The 15,483-nt window shown below is 39.2% G+C and overlaps 1 protein-coding gene across 2 annotated transcripts in view; it reads left to right on the forward strand.

The window, feature by feature from the left end:
• The window catches only part of LRP2 (LDL receptor related protein 2), a 199,855-nt gene that overhangs the window by 52,429 nt on the left and 131,943 nt on the right, over positions 1-15,483 (forward strand). For both annotated transcript variants that reach the window (XM_045860549.1, XM_045860633.1), the window contains exons 5-11: positions 2,729-2,839; positions 3,158-3,271; positions 4,690-4,806; positions 6,023-6,175; positions 7,945-8,064; positions 13,254-13,382; positions 15,309-15,478. In XM_045860549.1, coding sequence (XP_045716505.1) covers positions 2,729-2,839; positions 3,158-3,271; positions 4,690-4,806; positions 6,023-6,175; positions 7,945-8,064; positions 13,254-13,382; positions 15,309-15,478 — 914 coding nt within the window. The remainder of the gene's footprint in view (positions 1-2,728; positions 2,840-3,157; positions 3,272-4,689; positions 4,807-6,022; positions 6,176-7,944; positions 8,065-13,253; positions 13,383-15,308; positions 15,479-15,483) is intronic.

The raw sequence follows: 15,483 nt of genomic DNA on the forward strand, positions 1-15,483 counted from the left end.
TAAACTTCAGAGGCCTGGGGCTTAGTTAACTCTTACTTGTCAATCTTTACATTAAGACAAGACTTACGATGAGTTTCTCTGGTATTTTTGTATATTAACTCCTTTCTTATTGTACTTTCCCTTAAAATCCTGTAGGACATTTAAGATACATGATGACTTTGCTCTGTAGAAAAAAGTTTGCAAGCCTATCTAGACTCAGACTTGCCAAGCAAATACACCAAAAGATAAGATTTTTAGATGTTCTCCCAATCCCAAGTAGTGTGACTTCTTGTTTCCTTGGGTAGGTTGAAACTCATTATAACATCTGTAGCAATAGAAATCTTTGAGGTGAGTAGAAGCTGTCCTGTGCCCTCTGTGTGGGTCTCCAAAGTGAAATAACTTTGGAAAGAGACTTCCAAATATTTTCAGTGATTAATGGAGTCAGGTAGCCCTGTGTAGTCTTTCCTATGGGCATATGTACCTTTGGTTAACTACACACAGAAGAGACCAGAGGTGTGCAGGGGTTGAGGCAGGTCCCAAGCTGACTGAGAGAGATTTGTTATCAGCATGGATGGAGAAAAGAAAGCTGTTTGTTCCTCATTCCGAGTGTCAGACTGCTGACCTCTGACCATCACCGTACTCCAGATGACATCAAGCTGGCCTGTTGTTTGTTGTGGGGAGTGAGCCATGTCAGCAAACTGTTAGTCATGTCAGTGGATACTGGTTCAGCTCTTCCCTCTTTAGTTTTATGGCAGTGGCTCCTAAAAAGCAGGACAGGGAGAACGAGATATCTGCCCAGCACATTTGTCCCAGATCCTTCATATCTATGATAATCGCTTTAAATGAGGTAGTCACAGTCCAAGTCCAAATAAATTCACCCCCCCGCCAGATATCTTATCTTTTGCAAAGAGCTGAATTTTCTGAGATTCCTCTCCTGCTTTCAGCTGCTCTTAAAGGTTAGATAACATGCTAACTGGAAGCGCCATCCTGCACACAGGCGGAAGGGAATTGCTTGCTTGACTCAACTGGCCTTTTGCATCTCTCGAAGGGAGAATTAATAAACAAAGTGGTGTGACCCTTTGAAGGCACCCTTGCAGTGCATACTATGGCAATGATAAAAAGATGGCAATAATCCTAACCACTAGCTGATTCCTGGACTATTAAGAAATAAAGTTTAGAAAAAATTTAAAATTTTAATCATCCATTTTAAAATACCTTCCATTTTAGTATATGATTGACTACATGCAACTTTGGGAATTTAGCTATTTAAAGACAGTAGACTACTTTTGAACTTCTGGAGGTGAGAATATTTGGGTTTATTCCTTCACTATACAAAAAATGGAAAAAAGTTACTTGTGAGTTTATCTTTTTAAAAGTGTGGCTTGCTAACATGGGATGGGTTTACTACAGTTTCAGCACAGAATTCTACACACTGCTCCTGCTGGAAGGAGACTTTGGGGCTGTTGGAGGGGTTACCTGATGTATCTGTTTCTGTCTACGAAACCTCCCAATTGGCTCCTTTGGGCAAAGTTGGTCCTCACAGTGGGACTCTGCTGTCTTGTCTTTGAGATCCTATGACATATCTTTTCCTAAGTTAAAAAGAAATTTGAAGACAACCAGAGTCATTATGCAAGTAATCTTTAATGAAAAAAAATAGTCAAACGAAGAAATACATCATATTTGTGAGGAGGGGATGAAAAGATCTTAAAAGGCTGAATTTAAAAATATTTTTAAAACTTTTTAACTAAAAAGTTCCCCTGTAGTAACTCAATAGCAATGTTCATCATTTCTTGAGCACATAAAGTAAGGACCCAGTCCCTGTGTTGGGGATTTTAAAGTGAGTAAGAAAGGGTCCATGTTCTCAGAGGTTTTGTGTCATAGGGGAAATAGATAAAGAACCAACAGAATGAAGACTATAGTTAGGGATCGTCAGAAATACTTGGAAGTAAATGCCAGATCTGGGGATGCACAGGGAGGAGACTGACAGCGTGTTATCTCTGCAAGAGATATACTGATTTTTTTCCGTTGTGCTCTAGAAAACCAGGATTAAGCATCTGGTTGATAGCAGTGAGGTGGCCATATGTGCATAATGTATTAACCATTTTTTTTTGTGCTTGTAGAGCCCATCACTCTTTTCAAAGTGCTTTACTAGATATTGTCTTCCGAGGTCCTTTATCCTATGAAGTAAATTACCTAGATGTGTGGCTAAGGAAGTGATGACGCAGAGAGCATGAGCAGCTTTGAGTAAAAGTATGTAACTACTGAGTGGCACTCCAGGTCCCAGGTCTGCTGACTTGTAGGACTGCTTTCTTTCTTTGGCCCTCCAGCGAAAGAAATGGCCCTTCATTTCCCAAAGCATGTGCGGTGGTACAGTGGTTCCCTGGGATGTTATTTGTATTAAGTAAGAGAAATCTCCATTTTCAAGTAAGTTAGATTCATTCTCATTTTTCACCTCTGAGCTCACAAGTAAGTCAGTTCTTCAGGGGAGACTTCCCTGGGCTCCCAGACCCCCTGCTATGCACTCTCACAGCACTGCACACTCCCCCAGTAGCACTTAACCCAGTTTGTCATTTGCTCTTTGTGTCATGACTTGACCAGTGTCTCTCTCCTATCCAACTATTGTCTCATGTCTCTTTTCTTTACCAATACAGGCTCAGCGTTTAATGTCTAGCACATACTAGTCACTCAGGAAGTGTTTGTTATAGGAATGTCTTAACTTAAGGTTTGTGTTCTGTTTCCGTTCCTTTAGGGTACCCAGCATGTGAGCAGCTGACTTGTGCCAATGGAGCCTGCTATAACATTAGTCAGAGATGTGATCAGAAAGTTGATTGCAGAGACTTGTCTGATGAACACAACTGCTGTAAGTAATGTGCACGGGATGTTCTGAAGCTGGTTTCTATTGGCCAGTTATGCATGTCTCTTCACAAGTTTGTGTTCAATGAGTTCATGTTGGTAGCTTGAAGTCAGCCGTGGTGGGAGTATTTACACCATGGAAACTTGGAGACACTATAAGTCAGGGTCTTTTTGTCCCTGAAGAACTGGTTGTTAGACATTTACTGACTTACTCCTGCTCCATAAGAATCTCGTTTTAAACTTGAGACCGAACCTTCCTATGAGATTAAATGGTCACGGTGGAATTAAAATTTTCTCCTTTTTTCCCCTTAATTTTGCATCCCAGCTGAAGTATGTTCCCACAACCAGTTTCAGTGTGGCAGTGGGGAGTGCCTCTCTCATAACTACATCTGTGACCGATTCCCAGACTGTGAAGACGGCAGTGATGAACATTCTTGCAGTACGGTGATTTCTTTGTGTTGGGTTCTGTTGTTAAGAGTGGTTATCCCCTCTACCAATGTGCTACTCTTCTCAAACAAAAGGGTCACTATGTCTGATGGCAGAGGGAGCCAGAAGTTCATTTAGGGCCCATGGCATGAGCCTCAGCAGCGTTTCTGAATCTGGGCTTCTTTATCTTCCATGAATCTGTGTAGAGTTGAAGGGTTGCTGATGGACAGTTTGCATTCTTTCCTTATGCTACAAGGGTACAGGGTGTATTGAATCACTGGACTCTCAAATTACCCGTGCCTCAGGAATGGGTCTGATAACCTCGATAGTAGAGTGAGAGAGGGAGAGGAAGGTCCCTAAAAGTAATGACCCTAACTTTCCCCTTTACTTTGAAATTCTTACCACACTGAAATTAGAGGGTCAGGAAAGTTTCATTGGAATTCAGGTGGCTGCTGTTGCTTCCACTTTCCACTCTGACTCTACTTTTCCTTTTATGCTGTTGCCTGCAGTGCAAACCATCTCTTATTGTTGCCACCTGTGCACTCGTTTTTTTTGAATATATGACTTGGAATCTCTGTGAGAGTGTCTTGCTAATTTCTATAAGTTGCCAGCTTTTTGTGGTCATTTATTTACTAGAATACATGATTTTTTTTCTCCACACCCATTTTGATGGCTTGGTACCCACACCTTCTGTGTTGTTCCATATTTTCAGTATTATCCTGATTTTCTATGAGTCATGCCTGATTTCTTTTCTGGCACCTAGGTTTATTTCAGAGACTGTATTAAAGAGAAGGTGATGTCATGAGATGGGTGACTGAGAGTCGTTTGGTTGTGGTACAGTAGGGGAATATTAGCCATTGGTGTATCTGTAGCATCTTTATCAGTCTGCCTTCTCTGTTCAGTGCCTACCTATAGCATTCTGTCTTATTTTTTTAATTTAAAAAATATGTGTATTGATTTTAAAGGGAGGAAGGGAGGGAGAGAGAAAGAGAGAAACATTGATGTGAGAGAGAAGCATCAATTGGTTGCTTCCCATAGGTTCCCTGACCAGGGATTAAACCTGCAACCTAGGTATGTGCCCTGACTAGGAATTAAATCCCCAACATTTTTGTGTATGGGACGATGCTCCAACCAACTGAGCCATACCAGCCAGGGCCATACTATCTTATTTTGAATCTTGGGAAGCATAGACTAGCACTGGGGTTCATTTCCTGGACCCAAAGTTGTTCTTTTCCTCTTTTCTCCTTCTCCTCCTCTTTTTCTTTTCTTTCTTTTCTTTTTTTTTTTTTTACATTTTTGTCAAGATACTTAGGGAACTAAGTTGATGCAGAAAAATCAGTTTCTAAAAGCTCTACTAAGGCAATGATATGAGCACTTTGAGTTTTTCCAAGTGATTTGTGTCTTTGGAGGTCAGCTGTTGTTTTTTTCCAGACTACGGGACCTGCAAAGGCAATCAGTTCACTTGCCCCAGTGGCCACTGCATTAATCAAAACTGGGTTTGTGATGGAGACGATGACTGCACGGATAATGGAGATGAAGATGGATGTGGTAAGAGATTCGGATAGAATAGCATTTTCTTAAACTGTTTTCCAGAACTTGTTTTTCCTGTTTCATTGTTAGAAATTATCTGTGTGACAAGCAAGTCTCAGGATTGTCTGGGATTTAAGGGACTTAGTGGATGGGAAGAAGGTGACTCCACTAGCTTTTCCTAAAAAGACTCAGAATACAAATATAACATAAATGATAATTTCCTCCCTCTATTATTAGGGCAAAATAGGTAGGGCACTTCCCCTGCCTTCAATAGCTTACTGTTTCTTTTTAAGACTGCTTATTTAACTAGATTTATCTTTAACTACATAGCAAAGAAGTATGATGGGGAAGGGTGAAAAGAGGGAAAATGCGATTTGTCCTCTAACCTTTAAAAATAACTTTGAACTTTGGTAAAAGTTAAATTCAGTTTTCTTTTGTTTTCAAATTTTGATTTTGAAATAATGGGTGACTGACATCCAGTGGTGGAAGAGAGGCCACAGGGGTAACTTGAGAGTTGGAGTTAGGGATTGGCATTTGCAGGAGGGGCTGCTATCCAGGGACACCTTTAAAGGTTCTATGAGAAGGAAATTGCCAATGATAGTCACCTTCTTCACTCGGCAGCACCTCTTCTGGTTCAAAAAGTCACTGACACCCACACCATAAAGCAAGTCACTTGTACTGTTGCAGCCCCAGATGGAAGAATGATGCTTGTTCTGGGCACGTCCACTGGTTTCACATTTCTGTGTTCCAACAAGTAGTCTTCCCACATTTGAGTTATAGTTTTTCTTGCACTGTTGACGTTTCACTAAGGAAACAAAGCAAACAACCAAAAAAAGACAAAAACAAGAACAAAAATAAAAATGCAGGAAACCTGGTGTTACTTTAATAGACCTAGTTCTATAATTCATGATTTAAATAACTGAATCCTCTTCTAGGTGTTGTTCATCTGGTTTGTTGATAATTCAGACCCATATCTGCATCTTACTTTTATAACCTGGCTGGGGGCTGTCTTCCCCCCACAGAAGGAATGAAACTTAATTCCATTTTGCCACTCCTTAGAAACTCAGTAAAAGTCTATTGATAGAGTTAGAGGGTTCAAGTTTATTTTAAAACATAGGTCATTTGTAGACTTCTGCCTGATCTATGTCCCCTCTTAACCATGGATTAAAAAAGAGCTGGCTCCCCTTCTCATGTGGCCCATAACTTTCTTGTTTGTTTTTTTTTCCCTCCACAGAAAGCAGTCCTCATCATTTTCATAAATGTTACCCAGGTGAATGGGCTTGTCCAAAGTCTGGAAAATGCATCCCAATTGCAAAAGTTTGTGATGGAACTTTTGATTGTCCCTCAGGAGAAGATGAAGCCAATGAAACTGCACAACGACGTTGTGGTGAGGATGGAAATTTGTCTGGTATCTTTCAGATAAACATGCGTCTGTTTTTCTATAACAGAATCCCAAATATAGAGACTGTCAGTTGGTGTTTGCCTAACCAACTATCCCAAGACTTAGTCGCTTAAACCAGCAAACATTTATTATTTCTCACAGTTCTGTTGTCTGGCTGGGTAGTTCTTCTGACCTAGACCAGCTCATTCCCTTGTCAGAATGTGGTGATAAAAGTTTTGACTAGTCCAGGCTTGGTGGTAGAAAGGGCAAACCTTAGTGCACAAGTTCTTTAAGCCTTTGCTTATATCATGTTTGCTAAATGTCTATCGGCCAAAGCAAGCCACTTGGCCAAGTACAGATTCAATGAATTAAAGAAACGGACTCCATCTCTTGATGGGAGGTACTTCAAATATTAGTGCCTTTATTTTCCTATTACCAAGGCAGAATATTTTTCTTAATCTTCACCTGAGGACATTTTTTTCAAAGGTTTTAGAGAGAGAGGAAGGGAGAGATGAGGGAGAGAAACATAAATATGAAAGAAATATTTGTTGGTTGCACCTGGACTGGATTGTATGCACCTGGACCAGGGAGTGAACCCACAGCCTAGGCATGTGTCCTGATTGAGAATCAAACCCACAACCTTCTGGCTATGGGATGATGCTCCAACCAACTGTGTCACACTGGCTAGGGTGGGCAGAATAGTTTTAATGACAATTTTAATGAATTTAAGGGAAATTTTATTTCCTTGCTTATAATTATGGAAAAAGTCTTAATCTGATCATACTAAAAAAAGGAGTTTCTGGTTTTTGGGATATACACTTTGAGTTAATTTTTTTCTTCTTTTTTTTCTGGGGCTGTAAAATATTCACCCCACCATCAACCCATGAATTCTGTGGACATCTCACTGTCCTGAAAGAGAATAACAATTTTTGACCTTGATTTCATCAGTGGTACACTCTAAATTATCTAGTACTTGCCTTTTAGTAACTATGTACCTGTAACCCTAAGGCCTCTTTTTTCCCCCCTTGAAAAAACTTGTAATATTTAAATATGCAGAGACTTACATGGCATTCTTCCCCTGCCCCCATTTTATTTAGGAGCTCTTTTTAAAGAGCTTTAAAAATTAACAAGAAATATATAGTCACAGTGCAAAGTAAAAATAGTACAAAATAAAATACAAAATAAAAAATAAAATTAACAGGAAAAATATGTATAGTCACCTGAAATCCCACCATTTGGAACTAGCCACAGTTAATGTTTCGATGTTATTGTCAATTCTGTCAGTTGGGAATTTTCGGCCCCTTCTCTTATGTAGACACAAAGACTTATGATTTTTTCATAAATAGCTTTTTATGATGACTTATACTTGTACATAGTTATAACTTTTTAAAAAGTTTTTATTTATTTATTTTTAGAGATAGGAGAAGGGAGGGAGAAAGAGAGCGAGAGAAGTATCGATGTGTGGTTGCCTGTCATGCATGATCCCTGCTGGGGACCTGGCTGGCAACCCAGGCATGTGCCCTGACTGGGAATCAAAGTGGCGACTGTTTGGTTCTCAGCCTGCACTCCATCCACTGAGCCATACCAGGCAGGGCCATAGTTATAACTTTAAAAAGGACTTTTTAAAATATGAATTGAACTTTTGTACCGTAATCTTGCTGTAAGGCTTGAATGTGACAGACACTGTGTTTTGACTGCATGCTCACTTATTCATAGGTAAGTGGGTCTTGTTCAGAAGTGACTATTCATTCAACAAAATGTTTTTCTCTGTTCAGATGTGAGTTTGTGTCCTTTCTTTGGCTGTGAGTATCAATGCCACGTGGCCCCATTTGGAGGAGCATGCTATTGTCCCCCAGGTTACATCGTTGACCAAAATAACACCCGAAAATGTGTCGGTAAGTGACAGGTGGGAGTGCCTGGTCTTTCATCACAGTGCTTGCCACACTGATGGGTTCTACGATCTTTGACAAAAAGGAGTCTGTGCTTGTGGATAGGAGTGATGGTCTGTATAACAAAGAGCAACAGTCCTCACAGAAAACCTGGACATTATGAAGTTTTAACTCTGAGAAGTTTTTGCGAGGTGCACAAGGCAAAAGAGTGGTCCTGTGATGAGCTGACTTGCTACACGGATGCCTGTCTACTACCTGATGATGGAGATAGTTTTGCTGTGTTTTCTTCTTAAGTATTTGGACACAGGGTTGGAACAGCCTATAGGTTATTAAATACTGAAATACTTCCATGTGGTTGGTATACAGCTGCTGCCTTCAACTCTGTAACGTACCCTACCCTGCTCCCCTGGCCTCTCTACAGTGTTCTCAGGCCTTCCCCAGATCCAGCAACTAAAGAGTGGTACACAGCAGATCACTAGGGCACTGCTCCACTGACCACTCTGGCCCATGCTCTGCTGGTTGTTAATCCCCTTGATTTTTACCTCTGCTGGAAGCTAACATTCAAGAAGAACAAACTCTATCATGTTCCTGCCAGCTGATGGCTGGTGTTGAACGAGGCACCAGTGCACCAAGTGTTGTCCGCACCTGTCCTATCTGAACCACAAGAACACTTTCTTCCACCAGGAAGCTTTTTAATCTGATGTGAGCCAGCATTGCATCCCACTGTGATTAAGATTGGGCCTTATGATGGGCCAATTAGACATGGCTAAGTAGCATTGATTTTTAGTTTTTTAGGATTTAGACATGAATTTATAATGCCCTGATTTTTTCCCCTTTTTTCTAATTTTTGATATGTGAACAACAAGTGTAGTTCACATATCAAAAAGTAGTGACCATAGTTTGATGAAAAAGTTTATTTTTGCTGGTGTTGGGAAAAGGCATCTGGAAGGCAATGGAAATGATTCATTAACATTAATTTTCCTAGGACACTTGTGTTCTTTTGATATTTGTTAGAAATTTGAGCTTCTTCAGGGCTTTCTGGATTAAAACAAACATGGTATACATAAAAAATGCTTTTATAAAAGTGTCTTTTCTGAAATAACTTCTAAAATGTTAATATAATTTATCCAAAAAGAGTGAATTTGGTTAAACCCAATGAAGTTATTATCTTTAGTCTCAGCTCATGGCTTCCAACTTAATTATACTTTCATAATTATGGTTGATCTTAATAACTACTCATAACCAGAAAAACTTTTAGTGCCAGAAATAAACTCTGGTTTAACGCATTAAACTTGGAATTCTTGAGAAAGTATTCCTCAGGGTTAACGAGAACTGTGACAATGGAGCTGACTTACCTGTCATATGCCAAGAAACACGGGATTTTTCATCCAGTAAAAGAATCCAATTGAGCTTGTCTTTGTGGTATTCAAAGTGGATAATTTTAGGTTTCTAATATCTGGGAACATGTCCCAAAGTTTGCTCATGATCTGATTACTTTTTTTAACTATATTCAACAAGACATTTTTAGTTCTAGTGTTTTTTGTAAGTCAGCGTGGGAGATCCTGAAGACTTAGAGAACTCTGAATTATTTGAGGAAGCCCCCAAGTTTCTAATAATTTCAAAACATTTTATAAATAAATCATTATGATCCGCAGCTGGCATTAAATAAGATTGCAGAACCCTCTTTGTGTTTTATCATTACCATAATTACACTGGGGATGCATTTAAGAAATTTAAAAATATTTTTCACACGCATGTCCTCCTTTGCTGGGAGGCTTACTGACTTTGGAAGCCCTGTCTGTGCTCCCTGGCATTGCTGGGAGTGCAGCTCATCTGTGGGTGTGAGGCTGCTCCTTTGTCTTTGGCAAATGTCAGGCTTCCCCACCCCCCTCTACTACCACCCAGCTGCCAATCCTATTTCCAGTCTTTTAGTTGTCCAGGCATTGCCCCTTTCTCTTAGTAGAAAAGGAATTCCAATAGAAATACCAGAAGCCACATTCTTGGTATTACATCAGCTTTTCTCTAGTTTTCCTTTTTCAACCGCTAAAGAGGAGTTGGGGCTGGATTGCCTTGCAGTTGGAGCTTGATAGGCCTTGTGTGTGTTTGTTAAAAGTGATTTATTCTTTCAGAATCCTTACTTCAGTCTTGTGATCCCCACAGCCTGTTTGGTCTTTTTTTATTTTCCTCACCCTGGAGTTCAGAGAGCACATTTTCCAACATCCTTCTCTGATATCTAAGTCTGTGAAGAGCTTTAGATTATATTTCCAAGTGTCTCAGGCTTCTTGTATGCTAGACGTCTAGGCCACTTCAATTGTTTTTGCAGCTATTAAGAAATGAAAAAATATCATGACAAAGTTTTTACATTGAACCTATTAATGAATGTAATACAAAAATTTGCAATATTGTACACACGATAATTTCAGGATTTTACAGAAAACCTTTAGTTCATAGCCCACTGGAAGTAGTGAGGTCTGATGCTGGGACACTGGTTTCAAGTTCCATGGCGAACACCTTTCAGTTTGTTCAGTATGTGCCTGGGACTTTACTGCAGATAACCTCGTTTGAAGATTAGCTCAGAAGTCTACATTGGAGGGCTTCTGTGAATGTGAGAAGCCATCACCTGCAGAGGTCTTTTCTGTGACCTTCCTTGTTCTTCCAGAACATATTTGTTGCCCCTGAGTTTTGAAGCTGGGTTAACATTTATTTCACATTTATTTCCTAAGAAGATTTTATTGTGTTCCCTTTGTAAAGAGAACACATTAGTTTCAATGCATGACATTATGAAACCAGTTACACTTATTTCAGCTGAGCTTTTATGAGAATTGCTTTGGTTTGCCCTTTCAAGCATTTCAGTTCAACAAATACCCTTTGTGTGTCTGTCATCATCCACATGGCTGACTCAGTGCAGAGGCATCAGGTGTTAGAAACCTATGCAACATTTGTCACCTTAGACATGGCCCACCAGTGAATGCCTCAAAGATAATTAACAATAAAATTGAATAATCTTGTGTCTTTCTACCATTCATCTGCTGCTGGTAGTCTTGGCCTGGTGGTGTGCTGGAGCAGTGTACGGACTTACTGTCTCTGATTGACAGGACGCGCTGTTTGTGGACGGAAGAACATCGTGGTGCAGAGTTAGGGCAGGAAGGTCATTCAGCATGGTGGGATTTCACACAGCCAGATGGATCAGAGCACGCCCAAGAGAGTCTAAGCTAGAAAGAGATTTCTGAATTATTTTCAAGGCAGCATTTGTTAGTTGGAGGGAACAAAGAATAAAAAGGAAAGAAAAATAACAGGGTGGGAGGTAGGTATTGTAAAGCAGTGTTTTATGTATTTAGTTTCTACTGCCTTGTGTGTGTTCATGAAAATACTCATCTACTTTCTTCAGTTTAATTACCTATGGATATTAAGTAGCCTTTATTTCTCTCCAAATGGAGAATATAGTTTAATATATTCAGTCACTAAAAGTGACATGATTTTTGTACACTTATTCTTACATTTAAAGTACTGGAAGCCCAGGTGATAGGAGGGGCATTGGCACCACCAGATTTCTACTTATGCCTTTTCTACCTATGGTTTTCTTCTGTTTGCCTCCTCCCGGGTGCCTCCAGACCCTTAAGCACAGTCTATTTGGTTTTGTATTAAAAATGAGGTCAGGACATTCTGGAAGTTTGAGGGCGAATGTCCTGTACTTTGTTCCCACTGAAGCGAAGCCTTAGGCACACTGTTTTCCCAGGGCTGAGGTGAGGGCACAGAAAAGACAGATCAACCTGGGCTTTTTATTTAGACTCACAGGGGACTGGCCCTTTTATCTTGTCCAAATTGGGTCATTTTTTTTAAAATTTACAATCCTTGGAAAGAAAATTATGCAGGCCCATGTTATTGTATTCGGGAAAACTAGAACCATTAGTTTATTCCCATGACTTGAGCTTTCTTGTTGAGGAGTCACCAGATGACGGGCCCTCAGCAGGTGTGGTGGAATCCAATTCACAACTCTGACATTTGCTGCAAGTATAATTAGATTCTAGAAATCTGGAGGATCCTAGACCTGAGGGTACAGCGATTTCAGGGATTCTAATTGCTGGAGGATTTTCTGAAGCCCAGGGCATGGGAACCCTGTTGGTATGTATGGGTTGAGGAGGTCATCCTTCCAGGGAAGAGAGCAGGGTGAGGGAGCGTGAAGAATGGATGTGCACTTGGAGGGTCAGATGAAATGTTAATTTGATATTGGTCTACCAAGGAGAGGACAATTTCTGTACCCCTTAAAATCCAGTTTTTAAGAAAGACTCTTTATCTCTTGTGTTGTTCTGCACCTCCATATTGTATTGTTTATTGGTCAATTATATTGAATTGCTTTTTTACACAGTAAAACTCTGGAACTTATGGCATTGAGTAGAGCTTTATCATGTATGGGCATGCAATAAACACTTATTAAAGAAATGAGTAATAAGTTAATGAGCAGAAGAGAAGTTGTTTTTCATTTTAATTTAATTTTGGTTATAATTTTTTTGAAGTCAGAAGAAAGGCAGCTGGGCAAATAGACTTTTCCAAATAGTTTATTGCAGTCACACATTTGTGTTTTATTGAGGCACTGGATATAAAGCAGGTATTATTTTATTCTGAAGTAGGACTGGCCAATAGAACTTTCTGCAAAGATGGAAATGTTCTGTATCTGTGCTCTCCAGTATGGTAACACTAATCATCTATGGCCCCTGAGCACTTGAAATGTTGCAGGGGTGACTGAGAAATTGAATTATTACTTTTAATTAATTTTAGCTGATCTAAATATAAACCTAAGAAGCCACAGAGGACTGGTGGCTACCATATTGTAAAGCAGTTTTAAAGGGAAGCATTTATATAAAAATTCAGGTATTTTATAAACCAACATTAAGCAATGAAATGCAATACCACACAGCTATGAATCTGAGCAGCATTGTGCGTCTTCTATAAAGTTATCTTTCATGTAGACTTTTAAAAACATGTTTAAGTGCTTTTGGGTTTTCCCTACTAGGAAGATGTTGGTTTTAAATTCCTATTTTTTATCATATGCCTAGAATCTGTGCTACCTTCAGAGGGTGTTTATTTAGACAGGGTCATCACCATATTCTTGTATAGCTTGTCTAAGACTTTTTTTCAGAGGGTAATCTAGAAATGTTGGTAAGCCTGATTGCAAATGTTTATTTTCCATGTGGCAGATTTTGATGATTGCCAGATATGGGGAGTTTGTGACCAGATGTGTGAAGACCGAATTGGCCATCACCAGTGCCACTGTGCAGAAGGGTACATCTTGGAGCACGGGAAGCATTGCAAAGCCAACACTTCCTGTGAGTAAACTGAGGACACCTGGATCTCTAGGCAGTAAACTTATGCCTAACATCTTCCTTTCATAGCAAATCATGAGAGAAATACCAGCATCTATGCAGATGCAGGATTAATCATCACAGATCAGGAGTGGTCCCTGCTGCTGGAAGAAGGGGTCAACATGAATTCCACACTTTGATTAGGGACTAATGTGTGAATAATGATGATTATTATTAATATTTTTTATTGGTTGCTTGTTCACTTTGGGCTTGGGCTATTATGTCATCTACCACACTTAATCATGGAATAAATTTTATGTCTACAGTTGACCTACTTGAGCATTTATCCTTAATTAGTTTATCTACCACAGTGTAGGTGATGAGTATCTATTGAAATAATTTTGGTATTGTTTATGCAAAATTTAGGGGTGGTTCAGAATGGACTTGGTAAATTTGGATTACAGTTTGTGAGAATGCCTTCTTCCTGAGTGTTTTATTAGAATCAATCTAGAGTGTTGTAGTAGAGAAAAGTTATGGGGAAAATCTGTTAAAGAAGAAAAGATGGCTACCTCACAGCATTTTTGTCAACATGGATTTCTATGTAAGAAGATTTCAGTTATTTTTTCCCTAGTTGATTTTGAAGTGCCTTTGGTGGCCTTCTGAAGCTTACTTATCTGCTCACGTGATGGAGGAATAGCCCGTTTTCTAGTTGATTTTGTTTAGAGATACTTGTTTTTGTTGTTTATGAACTTTTAGGTACAGCTGCTTTTTAAGAATTAAATTTATTTTTGAATAGATAATATATTCACATATTCAAAAATTTTAAATTAAAAGAAGTAATTGAAGTAAATAATAAAATATCTTCTCCATTTGTTCCCTTTTGCCCAGTTTCCACTTCCATTCTCCCATAATCACTGTTTATTTTAATTCTAGAGATTGTTAAGTGCATAAATAAGAATACACAGATATTGATATTTAACTCTATTTTTACATATGTAGCAGAAGCTACATACACAGCTCTGCATGTTTCTAATGTGCATAATACATTTTTAAGAGCTTTCATGTCAATGCAGAGAGCTCTTCCTCATCCTAGTAGTGGCATGCTAGTGATGTAATCCATTTTTTTGAGGTACATAATTTATTTAACTAGTCCCTTACTGATGGACTTTTATATCATTTTTTAAAGCAGAAAGTATTCTTTAAAACTAAAAGCACTTTAAAATAAAATTTACTGGGGTAACACTGATTAATAAAATTATATAGGTTTTAAGTATACATTTCTAGGTTACATGGTCTGCATATTATATTATGTGCCCATCACCCAAACTCAAGTCATCTTCTGTCACCACATATTTACCCCCTTTAACCTTTACTAACTGCCCCCACCTTCTCTCTGGTAACCACCATACTGTTTGTGTCTGTCATTTGTTTTCCGCTGCTATTGCAAACCGGACTGCCGTGGATAACCTTATTCACTTTGTGTGCTTGTAGGTGTAGCGGGTATAGCAGATTTGGATCCACCATTGCCATATTTTTCACAGAGTGATTTCCCAGGAGTCTTTAAAATGAGTTCTGTGTTTTACACAATCTAAAGTTGCACCTGGGGTAAAGTGCTCATTTTATGAAGGCTTCTTGAAATATCTGATGTATTCCCCTCAGTGTCATGGAAAGTGCACTGGACTAGTAGCAGTCAGAACACTTGAATTCTTGGCAGACTCTGTTCTTAATTTACAGTGACTTTGGACACTTCATTAAGCAGCTTTGTGCCTCAGCTTGCCCATCTGTAAAATGGGTATAATAACACCTCTATATCTGACTCAAGTTTATTTAAAATAAAATAAGAAAGCATAGAAGAATGTATTTGAAAAAGCAGAAAAACATCAGTTGTAAGTTATTTCATCATCTTTGCTCATTTGAAGGAGTAATAATGCCTTCCTTTTTCACGCTTAGCTGGTGAGGCCTCTGTTATCTTCTCTGATGGTCGAGATTTGCTAATGGGTGATATTCATGGAAGATCCTTTAAGGTCCTGGTAGAGTCTCAAAATCGTGGAGTGGCTGTGGGTGTGGATTTTCACTATCACCTACAAAGAGTCTTTTGGACTGACACCGTGCTAGATAAGGTAAA

This window comes from Phyllostomus hastatus, unplaced genomic scaffold (genome assembly GCF_019186645.2).
Source record: "Phyllostomus hastatus isolate PE091 unplaced genomic scaffold, TTU_PhHast_1.1 phas_contig_1, whole genome shotgun sequence".
NCBI lineage: Eukaryota > Metazoa > Chordata > Mammalia > Chiroptera > Phyllostomidae > Phyllostomus > Phyllostomus hastatus.